The 21,385-nt window shown below is 40.0% G+C and overlaps 1 protein-coding gene across 2 annotated transcripts in view; it reads right to left on the bottom strand.

The window, feature by feature from the left end:
- Window positions 1–21,385, bottom strand: part of SNAP25 (synaptosome associated protein 25) — a 192,327-nt gene that overhangs the window by 12,848 nt on the left and 158,094 nt on the right. The window contains exons 5-6 of one of the 2 annotated variants that reach the window (XM_069234120.1): window positions 15,015–15,132; window positions 12,554–12,679 (exon numbers count right to left, since the gene is read on the bottom strand). In XM_069234120.1, coding sequence (XP_069090221.1) covers window positions 12,554–12,679; window positions 15,015–15,132 — 244 coding nt within the window. Of the gene's footprint in view, window positions 1–12,553; window positions 12,680–14,764; window positions 14,883–15,014; window positions 15,133–21,385 lie in introns of both variants that reach the window. The other variant, XM_069234119.1, reaches the window with a different exon arrangement.

Here is a 21,385-nt window from a genome sequence, read left to right as displayed (position 1 = left end):
TAAGCTTTACTGCTTGAGGAAGCACGTGATTCCATTAACAAAGTATACACGAGTGTTACAGCTCACCACCATGTCAATGCAGCCATACACCACCAGCGTGCTTTGCGCACTATCCTTAGGGTGAGCCTTTAGGAGCGCCAGCCTCAAAGGTGGGGTCAGCCATAAGCAAATATGCTTTGAAAAATATGCTTCTTGGTAATTATGTGCTGCACATTATATTGACCAAATGCACACATGGCCTAAATGCACTTGTGTGGGAAGCCAGTGCTTTTTTGTGATTCACTTACAATAACATAGGTATATGGACTCTATCGCAGCTCTTTGACCTGAATTCCATTAATTCTTTAATTTCTGCCTTGTCTACTGTAAGAATTTGCAAGGAACAGCACTTGGTTGACTTGATCGACGTAAATAAGTCATTTCCTGTGCTTGTGACTAGAATGTTACATGCTATTTGGGGAAGATATACAATTAGGTTAGAAAAAGTCAGAAACGAGCTCAGAAGAGAGACTATAGGTTACTATAAACAAAGTAAGGAGTAAGGGGGAGTGACTTACATGGAAACAGGCTACACCCAGATAATCACGTCAAAGCTTAGACAACTAATATTATATGTTCTTCAATGGATTCACTGACCCATTCATAAGGTAAAAAAGATTGTTACCCAAATTCACCAAGACACATATAAGTGTCTGCTGGGGCACCAGGCCATACCAATAGGAGCCAACATGTTCTTTACCCAACCCTGTCCATCACCAGAACAATCTCTATCCATTTGTAATGTGAAACATGCACCAGATCTCTATAATGCCATGAAAAGTATAGTCAAATGTACCAACAGCACATGGAATAATCAACACCTGTAACAGGAGCCTAGGAAATAGAACGAAGATAATCATGCTGGTATCTTGATACGAGTGGGGTCCGTGTCTAACTCCGTTCCCAGTCTCCAGTTATATCTCATATTATTCAACTGAGCAAAAGGCAGGTAGAATAAATGCATGGTATCCTGTTTGTATGACTGTTACTGTGTAATAGGAATAAACACGTGAAGGCATGACTTTATCTATAAATTATACAATGCAAAGCATCAAGAACATTGATTCTAACGTGTTTGTATGGCGTACTGGGTAAGGAAGAGTGTTAGCTGATTTTGTTACGTATCATTAGAATTAGAACTGGATCCAGTCAAGCTCAACATCTGTTTGTTTCGTTCATTATACTGTGTCTGTTGTATCTGTCAGCCAGGAGAACCACTGGAAACATCCTAATTCCAACAGCAGTTGTTTCCAGTCAATACAAGAGAATTTGCTCTCGTAATAAAACTCTATATGGACAAATCGTTTCCTAATTCAAGTTGTCCAGAAGGCCGGGAGTTGGCTGCTTAACACTGCTGCAGTGAAGCCCAAAACCATGATACCTCTCAGCTGGCTCTTGGTTGTGTTTAATGGCAGAGTAAAACAATTTAATAAAACACTCTATTTTGCTGCATCACATACACAGCCGATTTCATGATTTTAAGCAACTACCGGTACAAAAGAAAGACAGATCCTTTCTTCCGGGTCAGTGAAGACAGAGACATGATCACTAAAAACATAATGATGCGTTTCAGCAGCTTCCTGTTTTCAGCATGAAGGATCGGTAATCGTGTAGAGTTATCTTTATCTTCAGATCCTCCTGTGCAGCAGTACACCCTCATCAGGAAAGGAGAGCCGGAAATGTCCTGAAAAGTTTAAATAAGGGTAAGAAATTGTCAGGCACCTCTTCTGTGTTTGTGGAATTATTTTGGAAAGTCCTGGAGCAAGTCTCTCCCAGTAGTCGCACTGAACCCGGCTTTCCTTCCCAGGGACCGATGTCTGACACTCCTGCAGCTTTGGGACTGGAATCTTTTTATTCATATTTTGGTGAAAAGCTTAAATTTTTGCCAGCTGTGGCGGGGTGTGCGAAGCTGGCCATGCCTGAGGCTCAACTATCTCTTTACCCTCTGGGCGTCTGACTTCTAGAAGCCTGCCTCTTGCCAATCATTCCAACTGAAGCAGCTGTCCTTGATGATGTGCTGTGAACAAGAACTAGATCTAGGAGGCAAAGCATGGCCGCGCGCTCCCTCATGACAGCCGTGCCTACTACCGTATTGCAGCCAAGTACGGCTCCAAAGCCGAGGTATGCTGGATGTGGCATTGAGCCACATGGCAGAAAGCGTGGATATGTGAAGCGGGAGTCGAAGATTTTGTGGAGGCTGAAGAGAAACTTGAGCAGGGGATAGAGATGTTCTGAAGGCCAATTGAGAGGCTCTTGGCAAGAGAGGGTATCTAGTACTAATCCTCTCATCCTACATCCGTAGATGTTAGGGGGTCACAAAAGATCAGACAGCTCCAGGAGAAGGAGGGCCGCCAGGAAAAAAGGGGGCATGAGTATGGATAAATGAGTCTATGGGAACCCAGAAGCGGAGGTTATCTCACGTCTCTCCCCATTTGATTCTACATATTCAATTGATCCATCCATCCTGGTGAGACTAATACTCAGTATAAAGTCATATAATTTCAAGTAGGTAAGTATTAACGCTTTAACAGTGCCTCCAATGGGTCGCTTCTATGTTTGACCTCAGAAGAGTTGACTCCTTTATAATACTCGCAGGTTATCTAACTACCTCCAATGGGTTGCTTTTCCGTTGCCCCTCTGTTATTCCTGGGTAGTCTGTATAATACTCCTTTGTATTCTAACACTGCCTCCAAAGTGTTGCTGTTGAGTACATTCCTTCTATTTACTCTTTCTTTATAGCTCTATCCTTACAAAATATGGTATGAATACTCTGCCAAATGGCTACAAAGGTTTTATAGGAACACATTGATGCAGAAGGAAAAAATAAATGAACACGTTTATGACTAGCAAACCAAGTTAAAAACAAACCATAGCCTTTATAAACAAATGCACGCTTGATAGGTATGGCTTGAATTACTAACCTCAATTAGTAAAATTTGTAGGATCATAATGCACAACATTCATTTTGCTCAGTTAAAGTGATAGTTTGTAGTATGTCAGCAAGCACTAGGCCACGGTGATCATGTATCTCGCTCTATGCCAGGGCAAGCAGCAAGAACAAATTATCACCTACAATGCTGCCACATTATGTGAGTATCACCAGCACACCACATGAGCACCAGAGGGTCTCAAATAGTCCTGTGATTGGCAGAACATTACCCCACTAGGATAGAAACTATAGGTAGATAGTCTTTTCAGGCAATGTGAGCCCGACATATTTCAGGTATACGCTCTCACAATGTATTATACCTGGGGTGGATTAAAGAGAGAGCTTGTTTGAATGACATATCATCCATTGCAAATGAATGCATCTGTCGATGGATCTTGCAATTGCCATCCATACAATTCTGCTCTTATTGTAATAAGATAAATGATATATTTGAGAATTAGAAAAACTAAGTAGAAATTGGAAAATTGGAAAATATTATCTTGTGTGATTACTGTGAATAGAGGCCAGTTAACAAACTGAACAAAGAAGGAAATAGAAAATGCACACTCTTTTATTGGGGCAAAGTTCTATAAGGAAGTTCCTTAGGTGTCATTACTATGAGCAATACAATTTAAAATGCTTAGCAGACTACAAGAGGTATTTTAACTTCTCTAATGAAGCACAACTCAGTTCAGCTTCTTCTGGGGGCAGCAACAATCTGATTTGCATTTGGTTGGTACTCACTTTAATTTAGATTTTTCCTAGTATGCTCTAACATTAACGTGACATTTTAGGTTAACTGTAAAATTTTGCACAAATTAAGAGGACAATAAAATAAAATGATAACAGACAAAAACTATATGAACAAGTAGTTATAGAAATGGCTCTAAAATGCAATTACAAATTAACCTCATACAGAATAGTTTTGCTGTATCTTTAATCAACTTAGACGTGCAAACAATTGCAAGGATAAATTGCCAATCCTGATTTACATAATCAGGATTGACAGAATCTTACCCTATAAAAGGACATTCGAAGATATGGAAATTCAAGATGGTGTACCTTCTGAAATTACAGCAGTAGGTTCCAGGGTATTTGACAAGCCGACCTAAGTATAAAAGGAGGTGAAGATCCACAGACCTATTAGTTGTGGGGCTTCACATACTACTAGCAGGTGGTTTCCCTCCTTCCCCTTAAACCCTCTTCAAGGCCTTGAAAAATGGTTTTCCAAGGGAAGAGTGCTGAGGGGGAGAATCTATATTGAATTGAAGTGCAGGAAAAGGGGCTTTCCAAAGGCAAACATTTTCCTTGTGGGGAAAAATGAAAAAAGTCTAAATGTGCTACTCTGCATTGCTTATCATTCCCACCTGGAACAAATTCCACACATAAAATCCACACATTTAAATGCTGTCAAATCCATGACGGCATACATTCCATAGAGTGCACTCAGGATTGTTTGTCAATTCTATAAAAGTTATCTTTCTGGAACCAGCTATTTGCACCGTTCTCACTGCCTTTGCTCCCTTGTGTGACTTCTAGAGTGACTTCTGTCTTTCAGTGTAAATCGTTCTCAGAATGTTGATTCACTGAGGATAATTGAAAGCTTCAAAGTGTCGTCTGTTGTTACAAGTGACGACTGCCTCTAACCAATAGCTCATGAGTTTGGGGCAAGTTTTCAGTAGACATGCATTCCAATGGTACAGAGAAACAGTGCATTACATTGATTCATGCTTTGTTATTATATTTCTTTATTAAAAGAAATAGTGATGTCCTATCTTACTAGTTGTTACACCCCTTTACAAGAACTGAAAAGAAGAACTGTGTGGTCACTAAAAGTGAGGGTTTTAAAAAGGAGACTCCTGCAGCACTCGATAATTTTAGCGTCCTTACTATACATTACTAAATTCACTTCAAGGTCGTAATTCCAAAATACATAAATTAGACTTCACAACAACAAAATATAAATGGCAATTAAGAAATTAGAAATAATTCCAAATGTATAAATTTAATTTCGGCATTAATAATGAAGCTTAATAGCACTCACGGGGTTTCCTCCAAAATGCAGGTGCACTGCACTTAATCACTAAATCTATTCAGAATAACATTTAAGACCCCCGGTTTGCTGCAGTTCTTCCAATACTGAATTCTTGACATCAATTAATGATATGTTAAGGCAAATCCTTTTTGCAACAATATATACATCGAGATATGGTCCTACATGATGGAATGCACACAGTACCAGCTTAAGGGTTTTTGAGGCCCTGGGGAAAACGTATTTTGGGACGCCCCTATTCGGAACAACTTTGAATATTTTGAAGCATTGTTCGCTAATTCAAATCCTTGCGTTGCCAAACATATATTTAATTACACGTTATGCTTTTCAGAAACAGGGTCATGCAAAAACAGCCGAAGTTTCGAGCAGCCTTGCACCTGAAAGCCAATGTGTATTAATGTGTAACATATGAGTTATACATGGCATTTCATGCCACATGCAAGGCCTAAAGCACTTTTTGGGTGGTTGGTTTGAGCTACGTAGTGTTTTATACAGCACTTAATTTGTAAAAAAAAAAAAGTGCCGGGGCGCTTGTCAAGTGCTGGCGCCACCCACTGCCTCTAGTAGCGCTACCACTAACAATTCAGAATTTGTAGACATTAAAAATGACTAATACCAGCCAACCAAGCTATTCTTATAGCTTTGGATGGCAAGTATTAGTCATTTGTAAAGTATATATCATTCTCAAACAACAGTTGTTGTGTTCATTACGAAATTAGAAAAGCGGCACCATGTGGCTGGTTGTCATAAGTCCCGGTTCTGATGATTAAGTGCTGGTGCTTAGCACCGGAAACCACTGGTTCAAATTAAGCACTAGTTTCATACCAGCTGTGAGGTTGTAAGGATTTTCCGATTTTTATGGGTTTCCTGGGTTCACTTTGAAGTGCATGGTGAAAGTCTATGAAAGGGAGGGAGAAGGGAGATGCAGATAGAGATAAGATAGGGAGAAACGTGCGGTAAGGGGACATGTAAGAGGTGAAAGAGAAGTAGGAGCGCTAAGGGGAGGTAAAGAGAAGTACCATGGAAAAAGAGAAATGAGGAACAGAGACATTAAGAGGTAGAGAGGCGAGGTACTGATTGAGGTTAGAGGGATAGAGATGTAGGGAGAGGCAGAGAATGGCAGAGAGAAAGGTAAGGTTGTGGGATATGTGTAATCAGAAAGTTAAAACTGAGGAAAATGGTGCATATGTAGGGAGATATAAAGACAAGCAGAGTAAGAGATGTGTCAGGTAGTAAGGACAAAGACAAAAATATTATTTTTTTAATTTAGTTGTCACCAACTACACAACTGTGTGAGGGTTACCGCTGAGCAGGGTGGGAATGCCAAGCTGAAAAATTAAAAATTAATCTTTTCTCTTTGAACACAGTTATTACTTTAACTGGGGGAATCCTAAAGGATGGGGACCATGTTTAGTTCCTTAAAATGGCTCTGTTGGACGTGGCCCACTCTGCAGGGTTACCTCCAAACCTTTTGCCCCACCCCCCCACTCCTGTTTTGCTGAATTTGTTTTTGGTGACTTTAGCAGTCTGTGCATGCTAGCACTGCTCACCAGAGCTAAAGTGCTCGTGCTTTCTCCCCTTTAAAAATGGTAAAATTGACTTACACCCAATCAGCACATTTAATTTATGTCAAGTCCCTACTAAAGTGGCACTGCATATACCCAGGGCCTGTAAATAAATTGCTCCTAGTGAGCAGGCAGCACTCATTGTGCCACCCACAGACGTAGCCATTAAAAAAAATGTATCAGGTTTGCCATCGCAGGCTGTCTGTGCAGTTTTAACCTGCCATTTTGACCTGGCAAAATAAGCATTTTGCCAGGCCTAAACTTTTCTTTTCAATACTTATAAGTCACACATAGGTTAGGCCCCAATGAGCCCCTAGGCCAGAGCGTGTCGTATTAAAAAAGGTTGGACATGCAGATTTAAGTTTTACATGTCCTGGTAGTGAAAAACTCCCAAATTTGTTTATTTCTGCAGCAAGGTCTATTTCTACCATATGATTACATTAGGTTACCTTATTAATAAGTGATAAGCTTTGATTTAGAGCAGGTAGGAAAGTCATGTTTTGTGTTTGAGGAAATGTAATTTAAACCCTCTATAATCGTAAAGTCGGATTTTAGGTCAAAATTCTAGAAATGCCACTTTCACAAGGTTGACATTTTCTTGTCCTAACCATTTGGTCCTTGTAGCCTGTTTCCTGAGTCACATGATTAGGCATAGTTTGCAGTCAGACTTTGTGTATTCCTCCCAATAGGTAGAACAATAGAGGATCTGGGTGTTGGCAGGATGGGGCATCTCTGACTTGCTAGGGGTGGGGGGTGGAGCTGAATTAATTGCATTTTTTAGTGGGAGAGACCCTCCCAAGCCCCCCAATCCCTTGCCCACCCTGAAACCTTAAAATACTCTTACTGCCCTCTACCCTTACCCAAGCCGTTAACCCTCAAACTATCTTCACCACCCAATACTCTTACCCACCCCAAAACTGTAAAAACATCCTTACCACCCTATACCCTTATCCACCCTCAAAACCACCCAATACCCTTACCAACCCCTAAACTCTAAAAGCACCCTTACCAACCTTTACCGTTACCCACCCCAACTCTAAAAACATCCTTACCACCCTACACACTTATCCAACCCTAAACCGTAAAAACATCCTCACCCACACGTAAACTCTAAAACACCCTTATCACCCAATACCTTTACCTACCTCTAAACACTAAAAACACAATTACCACCCTATCCCCTAACCCACCCCCAAACCCTAAAAACACACTTGTCACTCAATACTCTTATCAAACCCCTAAACTATAAAACCACCCTTACCACCCAATACCCTTATGTGTCCCTAAACCATAAAAAACACCCTTAAAACCCTTGCTGGCATGGGTCACAAAAGGGATATTACAACAATAGAGAGACAGCAGAAGGCTTGTTACGGGGGGCCCTAGGGCACAACCAATCCTAAGCTTTAAGAACTTGAACATTCTAGACAGACCAAATGAAGGGCCAACCCAGAGAAGAATATAAATAACCGACCCAACAAAAATGTTCAATGGAAGGGCCAGTACCACTCAATCTCCAACACGGGCAGCTGAAACAATAACCACTCTCAGCACAAAGGAGGCCCATCCAGGACCACAGAGAAACAACCCAACAACAACCCATGCAACTGAAGGGAACAATACAATCTCCAGAGGCAAAAAGGCTAGTACCAAACTCATTTCTTTGAATGTTGTTAGCATTTAAAGGGTGCTAAACAGTGAATCTGTAATCAAAACGCTGCAGGAGGGGCAGCTTCTGCCTTCAAGAGTCATGGATGCCCAATGATGCACATATGGAAAGCTTTGCAGGCTTACACAAACTAGCAAGCAATCTGCACCTCTCTTGAAGGGCATCTGGTGGCATCTCAATATATATAAAACATGCACTAGACCTCGCTATCAAAGAAATTAAGGTGGACATGGACATGCTGCAGGCTGTCATAGTGGAAAACAACCAAGGCAAAGAAGGAAAGATGTCACTGTTATTAATCAAGGTGTACCTCAGTGCGAACAGATCCTCGAAGCTGGAGACAACGAAACCAGTGATTTCTGCATTAGAAGAGGTACTGTGTGCACATCCATCTATAGCCACAGTAATTACAGAGGACTTCAATATTCACTACCTGGGTGTGGACAAGACTAATAATGGGGGTAACACACCAGCAGAAAGATCTTTCCACAGCTTTCTTCAAGCCTACAAATTCACATCCGCAAAGGGCATGGCCAAGGAACATCAGCTCAAATCACCTAGTACCTTCTTCTTCAACAATTGTACGACATGTGCCTTCCTAAGCAATAACCTCAAAGAACTCCTGGCAGATTTCACAATAATTCAATACGGAATAAGTGACCATGAAATGCTCAAAGTGGAATTCGAGTTACACGGCAAACAAATTGAGACCATCAGCCACCCAAAGGTAGCAGGGGAGTATATGCTGGTGAGAAGGACTAGATGGAATGCATCCTAGCTGGGGAAGTGGAAGAATGAACAAAAAAGTGGAAGAAACATCAAAAAATGTGCAGCTAGTATCCAAAATTGTGGTAACGGGATAATGAATTTATGCACCATCTTCATGGGGGGAGGCAACAGGAAAACACATACAAGGAACTGGAAACCAGGACAAAACTTGAAATATAACGAAAGCCTAAGGCTTTGCACACGCAAGCTAAGGCGGGCGAAAAGAATCCACCAAAAAGCAGGTACACTAGACTCAGGGAGAGTGTGGAAAGAATTTACCCTGGACCGCAAACACCTTATTTGGAAGCTAATATAAAAATGCACATTGCGGAGGAATGGATCAAAGTCTATGACCTATCCAAGAACAATAAACAGAAGCAATTCTGGGAATACGTTGCCCAACTGGAAAATTATAAAATCGAAAAGGCACAACTCTGTGACCCCGAAAGCATGGTTAACCCACGTAGCAAATATATACACAACAAATTCAGGTGAGATACAGAAAGGCAATAAGAGGAAACCACCAATTGATAGAGCAAATAGTGATGGAGAGTCCTCTATGGATGAAGGACATAAAGCGCAGGATAAGCAGGCAGTCAGAAAAATCATAAAAAATAGAAAAGATTAGAAGGGATGTGGCACCCGGCCCAATGGTCTCCCAGGCAGCATGTTCAAGGAGGAGCTGGTGTACTAGGCAGAAATTCTATCCACCCTGTATAAAGAATGCAGGCTACAAGCAGATCTTCCGGACTCATGGCAAGGCTCTTTTGTGTAGTCAATATTCAAGAAAGGCGATAACATGGACCAAAAAACTATAGATTAATTTCCCTGCTGGACACAGAGGGAAAAGACACCAGTACTCTACTAACAGAATTAACCAGATGTATTGAGGAAAAATAGATTTGACCCTTCTATCAAACCGGGGTCCGCAAAGATGGCTCAACCATTGACAACATAGTTGCTTTATCCTATATAGCACAGCAAGCAAACACACAAAATATCTGCTGTATTTGCATGCTTCGTGGAGGGGGTCTCCCGCAGTACGTTATGGAAGAAGCTGAAATAGTCATCTCACTATACAGCAGTACCTGGGTAAGAATAAAACGTGTTTTAACTTATACACTGCCAACTTGGGCAAGGCCCGCCAAAGAGCAAATTTAGTGATCCCGAACATTGGGCCACAAAAGGATCATTTATTGCAGTATGCAGACAAGTTGGTAATATTTGACCATAACAAAACAGGTCTACACAGGGAGTTGGACACTATAAACATCTACAATGAAAGCAACGACCTAGTGGCCAACTCAAACAAGATCAAAATAGTGTTTTTTGTTCATTACGTAAAAAAGACATTGCTCAGGTGGAGACTGGGTACCCAGACCATCATAACTACAATAACATACAACTACATCGGGAAATGGCTCAGTGACACAAGGAAGTCATCTACACACCAAATTAGGACGAAGTCAAAGGTACAATCGGCTATCTACACTCCATGCAAACTCCATGGGAAACTATGTAGTCTAACCATGGTACCGATCAAGAGGGTGATAAAAACTGAACTGCTGGCAACAGCATAGTATGCACAACAAGCATTCCCATACCAAATGGAGGCGATGATGGAAAAATGTCAATGTATCAGGGCTAGAAACGCATCTTCAGTCTACCAAAATACATGCACAATAGTCTAATTTGTTTGGAGTTTGGCCTTGTCCAGCAAAAATATGAATGTTTAGGTACTCATATGAAATACTATTACCAGGCCCATAAAACTCTAGCAAGATCTATGAAGGATGACCTAAAAGCAATATATGAAGGAAAGACTAGCCCCTGGAATAGTTGCATTCAAAAAGCAGTGGTGTCACTAAACCTGGCAACCGAAAATTGGTCATGGGAGGGCACAAATCGCACTGCCATAAAGAATGCCCTAAACAAACAAATCTACCAGCTATCAGATGAAGAGGACATGACCAGATATAAAGGAAATAAAGGGCAGCCAGGTCTAATTGCATCCTACGAGGCAAACAATACACAGCCATAGATCAGTATCAGCACTTTTCTCCAGTAGCTCTCCTCCAGAGTTGGCCTAATTTGGGAAATACATGACAGGTATGATTTTGGTTGAGCGAATTAAAGGGACCCGACGACAACAAAGAAAAGGAAGATGCACTTGTCTCAGAAAGCCGGAAGAGGCAGCTGAACACTCTCCAATGACTAAACCAGACATTCTCTGTACTCCACCATTGACCACTGTATGGTGCTCGTACAACTATTTCCACATTCGGGCCGTTAGGGCGCATCAAGAGTAATGCCTAACCAGGCAGGGGAGCGTTTGGACGTAAAATGCTTTAAAAAAAGAATTTGTGCATCAACAAATATACGTTCTTTTAACAATTTCTAGGTATATTTGCTCATAGACCTAGCACCTCAAATGCCGGCAAATCGCACAAATAGAACAAAGGAGTTATCTCAAGTAACTGTATACCAGGTGTGAGTGTGTTTGGGCGATATTAAAGTCTGTACATGTTAAACGCAAGCTCTTTTCAAAAGTTTTAGGTATAATAGCACAATGTCACTTTTGAGGATAGGCATTTTTAGCCAAGAACGCATGCGACCTCTTAATGACTGGCATGGTAACCAATTTTGTAAGATCAAATGACAGGTAACCGTGTATCAGGCGTGAGTGGGTTTGGGAGATACAGAAGCTTTTAGGAGTTAAACATAAGCTCCTTTTAACAGTTCTAGGTATAATAAGCACATCCTCACTTTAGAGGATAGACATTTTAGTTAGGAACGCATGCGTCGTCATATTAATTGGCACTACGACCAATTATGCATCATCAAATGACAAACTGCAGAGAAAAGTATTGTCATTTCTAGTTATACCGCTTATCCTAAACACAGTGACTTAATTGAGTGCAATTGTATGTATCAGTATGTTTTATATCCTATTTTGTCTGAACTTAATGTGATTGTATAAATGTGAGAAATCGCAATGATTTTAAGTAACTGCACAATAAAATGTTGATTTATTCATTCCCTTACTGCCCAATACTCTTCCCAGCCCTTAAACCCCCAAAACCCTATATTCATATGCCATATGTGACCAGCATGCGTAATTTCAACAATTTCTTACTCCTGCATCCTGCCGGCAGTCTACCTCTTAAAATATCTTATTGATATACGGCATAATCAATATTGACACACGCGCACACACACTCACACACACAAAGTTCATAAATATCCCTTACTCAATAAACAATGCAATCTACTGCAGCCAACTTGAGCATGATTATTGTCTCAATCAATCAATGTAATTGGATGATAATTTTCCTCAAACAAGAGCTCAGCCACTTGATTGGATGAGCCAAGCAGTACACCCCCTGAATTCACTGAAGCTTTTTAGTGGAAAAATAGCCTTCATTTGTAGCTTTGTCGCTTCATGATTTACGTCTTCAGGTTCTTGCACCATCTCGTAAATAGGTCAATAACAGCAGAGAAAGAAGGAGTGATAGGCAGCGGAAACTCACTTGCGGACAAAGCCACCGCTGATGTTCATTTCCTCACTCTCATCCACCACACGGGCTGGTTGGGTGGCTACGACACCATCTTGATTATTCCCCCAGGCCTTTTTGTAAGCATCACTTGATTTCAGCCTGCACGGAAAAAGAGTGTGAAGAACAAGGCAGTACATCCAAGCAAACACTGCAAACGACAATCCTCACTTAATGGGCGGGGCTGAAAAAACAACTGGTCTTGAATGAGGGTTGCGTCTTTTTTAAATTACATGTTCTTTAACAACAGAAAAATATAATTATAAAGGGGCTACACCAAATTATCCCTTGTCATTTAAGAACATGGGAATTATGATGTCTGCAATGTATGCAAACATATGTATGATTAAGGAACACTGGGCAACATTTCGTATTTTTACCAGTAATGCTTTTATATCTTAACACAAAACACAGAACATACTGGCAGACAAACATAAAACAAAACTGCCAAGTATAGCGCCTACATTACGTCACAGACACACTGGGACACATGGAATTAATTTTTAAAACAGTACCATGTAAAGGTCCACATTGTAAATCAAATATACCTGCATCCAAGTCGCTAACATTTGATATAAAATTACAGTCTAATTACGCGAATATTTCTTCTGTGTTTTAAATACCTTTCTCCAAATCCAGAAGAGACTATATAAAAGCAAAGTATTGACTTAAAACAAATTGTATTGATTTTTCCCTCCATCCACGATTTTAGGAAAAAGAAGATTGCTGTTCTAACGTCTTCTGTAGAAGACGTTTTCTAAGCTGTCAAATTCAGAGGTGAATGTAGAAAAAAGTAGTTAATGCCCCCCACAATGAGTGTTATTTACGTCCATTTGTTTATGCATTTTTTCTTCAAATGCATGCAGAAAACAACTGCTTGCTAGCTTTAAGCCAAAAGGGTGTTACTGGACTGCAGTGTAATACATGGTTCCGTTTAAAATTAATTACATGGACATAGAGTAGGGATATGTGTACGTAAAATGAAATTTGTTTCAAGTCTATCATTTGAAATGGATTGAAAACCATGCAAGTATAGACATCCAGGAATAATTTAATGGATCTAAATATTCTGTTCTATACAGACACCTCCCACTGAGGACCATTCACTGCTGCCAAGGGGTAACAAAAAAAGCTTTTGTGAAGCCTTCCTCGTGGTCCTCCGTGTCTGTAGGAGCCCTGCTTCGAAAAGAGGAAACTGATAATTATTTGCAACCTGAGACGTTTGCCCACAAAAGAAAAAATTACATCAAAGGAAGAGGTGTGTAGGCTTACACTTGAATTATGTCCTTCAATGTCCCCTCTTATACATAACTATGGCATTTCTTCATCCAAGAACTCAACCCAAATTTCTATGCCCAAAACGATGGGCTTTGAAAATTGTACATTGAAAACATCCATGTAAACCTCTTTAACTGAAAATCCTCCCATGCATCATATTAATGTCAATCCACTGCATCTAGGCATGCAGCTTTTTTAAATATAAACCTGAATGTTTTTGATTTTTGTTTCGAACTTAAAATGAACATATCACATTTTGTACTGATTTTCTGTCAGGTTTGCAAGTGCTAAGGTATGAGAACAAAATCATTTCTGTGATTTTTTGCATGCAAAATCTTCATATTTCAACATTTCGGTCAGCACACTGTGTACCTAGCAAAGACAAAATTTGGACTGCATTTCTGCATTTGCTAAAACAGCCTTTTCACAAATTGCTTAAGATCAACTAAGAAGACCCTTCATTGACCTTCGAATGCAGTTGCATTTACTGAAAAAAATAATAGAACACGGCTTTCTTTTCTTTTAACACTGCTGCTGTTTGCAGGCCAGGGTTTGCAATTGTCAAAGGTTTACTGTTGTGAAACGGACTATGAATTGTGATTGTACATAGGCTACCAAACAATGGAGACTTTGACAAAATTTGATCAAATTTGTGGTACACGCCGCTTAAAATGTTGAAATATTGATTGATTGGAAGGTGGTTATCGTGCAGTTCACACTGCAGTAAGCCTAAGTTTGATGCATCTATTTCCAACTGTCTACTCTATGAGATGAATGCATTGGAGCAAGGACTGATCTCTCTGCATGCCACATGCTCATCCTGCCAATGTGCCTAGCAGGGATGAGCTTCACAAGGCTTGGAAGGTGGCCTTGGGTGCTCAAAGATTCAGGCAGGCAGGCAGCACCTACTTGTTACATGGACAGGCACAAAGGCCACAGAATTTTCCTAGGTCCGACAAATTCTTTTCTGCTTCTTTCATGTCCTTATTGATTTGGTCCATGCCCTCTTCGATGCGCTCCAGTTGTTCTGATTAAACACAAGTATTTTATCCCCACAGAATGAAGGAAATGGAAAAGGACAAAGAAGAAAGACAAACTTCAGACATTCACTGTGACAAGAACTGGACACCACAGAGCAGAGTCGGCACCCAGTACCTACTTGTTACAAGGACATATGAAAAGACCACAGCATTTCCCTAAATCTTTTAAATTTTTCTCGGCCTCCTTCATGTCTTGGTTGATATGGTTCATGCCTTCTTCAACACGATCGAGTTGTTCTGGTCAGGACAAAGGGATGATAGTGTGGAATGAATTTTGATCGTCTTAACAGAATATGAAAATGACTATGTAAACTGAACTATAGAGCATTCCAATGCATTACTTAGCAGATGCATTGCTTTTTGTGATGTATGCAATTTGGATGCTGATTTTTGGTTTGCATTCTTTTTGGATGGTGGTGAAAACGCATGCAGAGATTTTTTGTAGGCCTGTTTATGTGCACAATGTATAGGTGTTTGCTATATTTATCTAGAACAAAAAACTCTAATAAAACAGAAAACACCAACTCAGTTTTCCAGATTATTACCCCGCTAACAAATGTTTAAAATTACAATACAATTTCTACTGATGGTTGAGAAATGCCTTACGAATTAATGTTTGTTCTGTTCAGAACAGATGAACAAGGATATTGTGACGTTAATGACGTGTGAATTTCTTGTACTTTGGTTTGAAGATAAGGTCATGATGAGCAACTAATGAAATGATATGACATTGTCCCAAATTAATCATTCCTACCTATACTCTAGGATGTATTTATAACAGGTAAAGAAAGTCCCACCAATCAAACCATGGGCACATACTAAAGGAACACGATAAAAAAAAAATCATACATCATACAAATGCAATTTATACGCTTAATTTATTCAAGGCGAACATGGAAATGAATAAAAGGGGGACATGTTCCCAAAACATGAGGTGCATTGTGAAGAATCACTTTGGTGACATAACCAACATGATAACCATCAGTGTATAATTTAAAAGAAGACAAGGAAAAAAGCAGCAGACTAAAGTTTTTCTTAGAAGCGGAAAGACACAGCTGCCGAGTTTTGGGCTTGCGAGTTTATCAAGGCAGCCTTGTCTTGATGCCACCTCATGCCTCTGTTTCAGGTTGTTTTTTATTCCAGATTTCTCTTTCTCACTGCTGACTTATCTTTGTCTTCCTCAGTATTACTCTTTTTTCTCTCCCTTTCTCTCTCTTGCTCTCGGTCAGAGAATGATGACAAATAATAAGGGCCACTTCCCAGGATGAGGGTCCATGCCCACCACCTGCAACCCCCAGCACAATTTAAGCTTTAATAATCAACTTTACATTGGCTGGGAGGAGGCAACACATTGGTTTGTACTGAAACATAATCAGATGGAAGGCGATATTTACAACTGAACCCATATTTTCTCACCCCCCCCCCCACAAATACTTCAATAAAACATAGAACTATTTGTGTTAGCCAGTCCCCAGCAGAAACAAACAATGCATGTTGGAAATAAAAGCATACAACTACAACTCTTGTGCTCCCACCATTATGTTCCGGGGCAACCAGTACTTATTTGGTATACTGGTGGTTTCACATGGCAGCACTTTTCAGACCTCTGCATGCTGTGGCAGTAGCGGATGACCAGTCCTCTGGATCTTGCACACTACTTGCTACTTAGATTTATTGTAGCTCTGCTTCTCATCTCTGGTATCTAGATCCCGTTGCAAACCTCGTTTGTTAGCCCCATTCCACCTCAAGCCTCTTTATTCCACCACTCTACGCTCCCTGTGTATCTATCTCATTCTTGCAGGTTTCTTTTCAACTCACCATTCTATCTTTGCCACTGTTTTCTTTCTCTAACTCATCCTTTCTATTTATTTTAGTTAAGCACATAAACGCTTTAATTCAATTTCATTGAATTGTATTGGGTTTACCCTTTTGATATAGTTTTATTTCTTTTCATAGTAGCCGGCATTCTGCAGGATTTCCTAGGCTCCATTTTAGTTTGGTTTCTTCCTACAATTGCTTTGGTTTTGGTTCCTGCGTGAGTTTCCCCATCACCTTGATAGTGACACTGAATATCATTAGTGCTCTCGCATGGCAATACTTTTAAGGCATACATAAATCTGCAGGCAGCACGCCATACGCAAGCCAATCTGTGCCTTTCTGAACTCATGCTCGGTCCAGAGCACAATCCGATGTCTCATCGACGTGCTGCATATGACTTACAGCAGGAGGCTCTCCAGAATCTGCAACCAATTAACCTTGCCAGGATAAGCTAGTCATTTGCTTCCTGTGCTGACAATCTAGCGGCATACCCGATATTTGTTCTTGTTTCCCTCCAAAGAAAACTTAGGAAACCTTTAAATCTGCAGTTATTAAGTTACGTTCCACTTCTAAACACTACACTTTTTTGCTACTGTCATAGTACACCACAATGTGGGCAGTTTAACTAAAACTTGAATACACAATTTCTTAGATCACAAAACTGCTCTTGCAGGCCCCACATATTTCAAGATCATCCACGTGGATGAGCAAACTAGGTTATGTGGTGGTCTCGCCATCATTTTTAAGGAGTCATACCCTTTTAAAGCTTGTGCTTGACGTGTTTCCCCTGGCTTGGAATCAATGACATGATCAGCCAGACAAGCTCACTTATTTGTTTCTCATTCTCCAGAGCCTCGGGCAGACCTTTTTTGTACATTTAGCACTTCAGTAATTCAAAATGTTGATGGTAGGTAAATTTTACCTTTGTGTATATTTATCCGATTGACCCAAATGCCCTTAATATGATCAGGTCCTATTCCTGAGTCTTTTTCACAAACTGAAGTGGCCTATTCAAAAGGCGATTAACAAGCTTGATCTGATTTTCTCCTTTTTAATGAGAAAACAGTGGGATAGACCAATTTGCCTATATGTGTAAGCTTCCAATTTGCTCTAAGAATTTTTTCATACTAATTTTTCAACTGGAATGGTCAGACCATGGCTTGTAATTACTGCATAGAAACATATTAATTAATTAACAAGCATAAACTATGTATGAGTGCCAAATTCCTTTTCTACCTCAGTTCACTTTAATGCCTGAGTAACTGAAACACCTGAGCATCTTGAAGCCCTCAAATCTTGCAATTAGTACCACTCATGATCCTCGGCTCCTTGATTCAACTCAACGCTAGCTCTACTACATGCCCGCATAATCCTTCTACACATGTAGCATCTTAACTTTAGAAGGCAACTTTCATCTTTTCTTGAAAAAGGCTGGCTTCTTGTCATATTCTGCATTTCAGGCTTTACATCGGCCATAGAGCTGCCTCCGGCATTGGACCTTCCAACATTCACTCACAGTCCTTCTGCTCTCAACTGGCATTCTGGCATGTCCCAAAGTACACAAAAACCCTTCTTTGGGGTTGATCTTTTTCCTAGCTGTTCCGAAAACGGAATATCACTTTCTCTTTCCCACACGAATATCATTTAGTAATTTGCAAGATGCTGAAACCCTGGATGTTTGCCACATCAGCACAACTACTCAATAGGCATTTGCTGGTCATATCCAGAACCAAGACCAGGACACCCAACTCTGTAATCTTTGTACTTTCACATTCATGCAAAAATTAATGCCTGGTAGTCACTTTAGAATTTTCCTTTTTATTGCAAAGACAATCTTTCATTTGTATGTGCAATGTATAGATAATTTTAAGAAACCTTTTGTGGTAGCTTGTCCCTTTACTTTTAGTTTGGCAGTAGAAAATGGTGAATACAGAGATGCAGGATCTCATCAGTTCTGCTCATATTGAAGAAGCCCCTTTGAGTAAGTGATGTCCTCATGACCTGCACATGCTGAACTACCATGTTCAGTGTCATCTGCCCATTCCTTAGGGCGAATCATGAAGCTGCTCACACATCAGCTACAGATGTCTCAAGAGATGGATTGGGATCTGTAAAAGTTCTGCTTCTTTCAAGCAAAATCGACGTCTGCTCTGGCTGTTTGTTGGGATTTTGCATGCAATTTACACTTCCAAGAGAAAGATGTGACAAAACACACAAATCATTTTGGGACTTATTTTGTGTGAATTATTGCAGCATAGTCTTGCAGTATCAGCTGCAAGCACAAAAGCACCGCAGGTTTTGATGGTGCTCACCTTTGTAGCAGTACAGAACATAAATAAGGTGCAAGAGGAGCGTACATACATTTGTAGTGTTGTGTGAAACTCTGAGGCTTTTTAAGTGTAAGAAAAATGCTTTCCTGTTTTCCTTACACACAATGTATGTGACCTCTAAGATCTGAAATGATGAATCTTGCTCATTGCTCTAGTGATGGGAATGTCCGCAAGTGGGTTGTGACTTAGTCTACTCAGTCAGCAAAATTACATTTGTCATACTAAAGCCCATCTGTGACTTCTCGATCCAGTTCAGATAAAATGCCCTGCTCCAACACTCGCAAAAGCAAATTACTGTGGTGGTCCTTGGAGTGGACGCTTTTGTATCCCACTCTATCTCCCTCCTCCTCACTGGCCACAATCATACTGATGATGCTTCTACCCTCACTACGACACATATCATATTAATCTAAAACCAAATAACAGAAAGTGATTCAGAGGATCTTCATGGAAACAGTAGATGGTTGGAGATTTTGCCACAGGCTCCTTCACTCCTTATGCATTTAGGTCGTCAAAACGTGGAAGAGGTACACAAGGTCCCACATTATTGATTTTCTGAGATATAACCTTGTCATTCCTAAAATCCGAAACCTAGACTTTTTTTCAGTGTGGACTGATCGTGCCCCGAGACATGCACGATGAAATACGACAGTTCTTGACCCATAATTTACCAATATACAATGTCCTATATATTGGTAGAAATCATCACTGATCACATTATACTCTACAGGATATATTAATTGACATGGTACACCTTTGGTATGTTCACATATTTCATCTGGTGAACTAAGAAATGTAACTAGGTTAGGTCGCTGCACCCTACATCTGCTTGTCTGAGGGATCATCCCCAACTACCATGGCTATTCATTTGGATTGTGGTATTATTAGAATATATATGTCTCCAGGATTGGTCTGTTTATGCATATGCTGCAAGCTCTCTACCAGAAGGATAGGCAGAAAGCACCCCCATTGCTGGTGGATGCATGTTGACATGGCCAGCACAGACTTGGTATCCGTCATTATCATTCTCAAATGATTCCCCAAGAAAACATTCTTATCGTCAACAGTGTTATTTTCCATATCTTTGGATTGCGGACTGACCCTTGTTTTTTTCTCGCAACCAAAGATGTTTATTTCAATAAAATACAATTTAATAATATGAGAAATATTCTTAACCCACAAAAATACATCATCATATCAGCTAAAAATAACGCCTTCAAGCTAAAACAGAAATCACATTGTTAAAATAGTCAAAGCAATTATTGTAGCTCAAAAGTATAAGCCTAAACACTGATTTTATACCTCTCTTTAATCCTTCGAAACCTCTCTTAACAGATTGGAGTTTTTCACCATAATGTGTGTGTACATTTGGTCCCAAATCAGGAAGGAATAAGTGTGCCTGATGAGTTCCGGAAATCTGGGCAAAACCATGGGCATGTTTAAAAACATTCCAGCAAAGAGGATGCACATGCAAAGCAGTACATCAGTAGTGAAAGAGTTAAATAAAACTATATGTTCTATAACGACTAAGAGCTATTTGAACGGGTTTAAATATATTTTGATCCCCTTTTATAGTTGATAAGCCTCCAGTTGTTCAATAACACTTATGTTAAACTTTCAGGGCTTGATTCACAAAGAAAGAAGTAAATCTGCAAGTGCAGATTTACTCCTACCTGCGGGTGTAGATTTACTACTTTCTGGTTTTCACAAACATTTCCACAAATAAACATGGAAAGCGGCGGCACGAGCTTTCTGCACACGTAAACCAGATTACACCTTCAGAAATCCTTTTGTGATTTCCCGGCAGGCATAAAAAAGGAAAATTTGGCCATAAACTCAAAGTTTATTTACTTCCCGATTGCTTATGACACAGCCTATGTGTGCAGGCCACAATGAAGTAGCTCTTAGCAGAAGTCATTGAAGACTGGTTTATTTGCTTTGTTACTAAAAAAATACATTTATGCAATCCAAGTCATTGTTTTGGTCTCGATTTCTTAAATTTTGAAGCCATCTTTTTAAGTCACATTCAACTTCTGAACTATCTTATTACTCTTGCACTCACTAATGAAACAAAAACAGGGATGGAGCTCAAAGTAAATATCCAGTAAAAAAAAAAAAACGGAGGACTGAATGGAAATTCATAGACCTCTGGATAGAAAAGACTGAAGAGGCATTCAGAGGGAGAGGTGTTACATTATTTCAGTGGATGCTGGGAAGATGGGATGTTTGGTTAAATATTTCTGGATATGGTATAACTACCAGTGCTTAATTTGTAAATAAAAACGTGCAGGTGCCCAAAGCTCTCCTCTGAAATATGCGGCTACTGCAATTAAATGTGCAAG

This window comes from Pleurodeles waltl, chromosome 5, assembly GCF_031143425.1.
Source record: "Pleurodeles waltl isolate 20211129_DDA chromosome 5, aPleWal1.hap1.20221129, whole genome shotgun sequence".
NCBI lineage: Eukaryota > Metazoa > Chordata > Amphibia > Caudata > Salamandridae > Pleurodeles > Pleurodeles waltl.
This window is presented reverse-complemented; position numbering and strand designations above follow the sequence as displayed.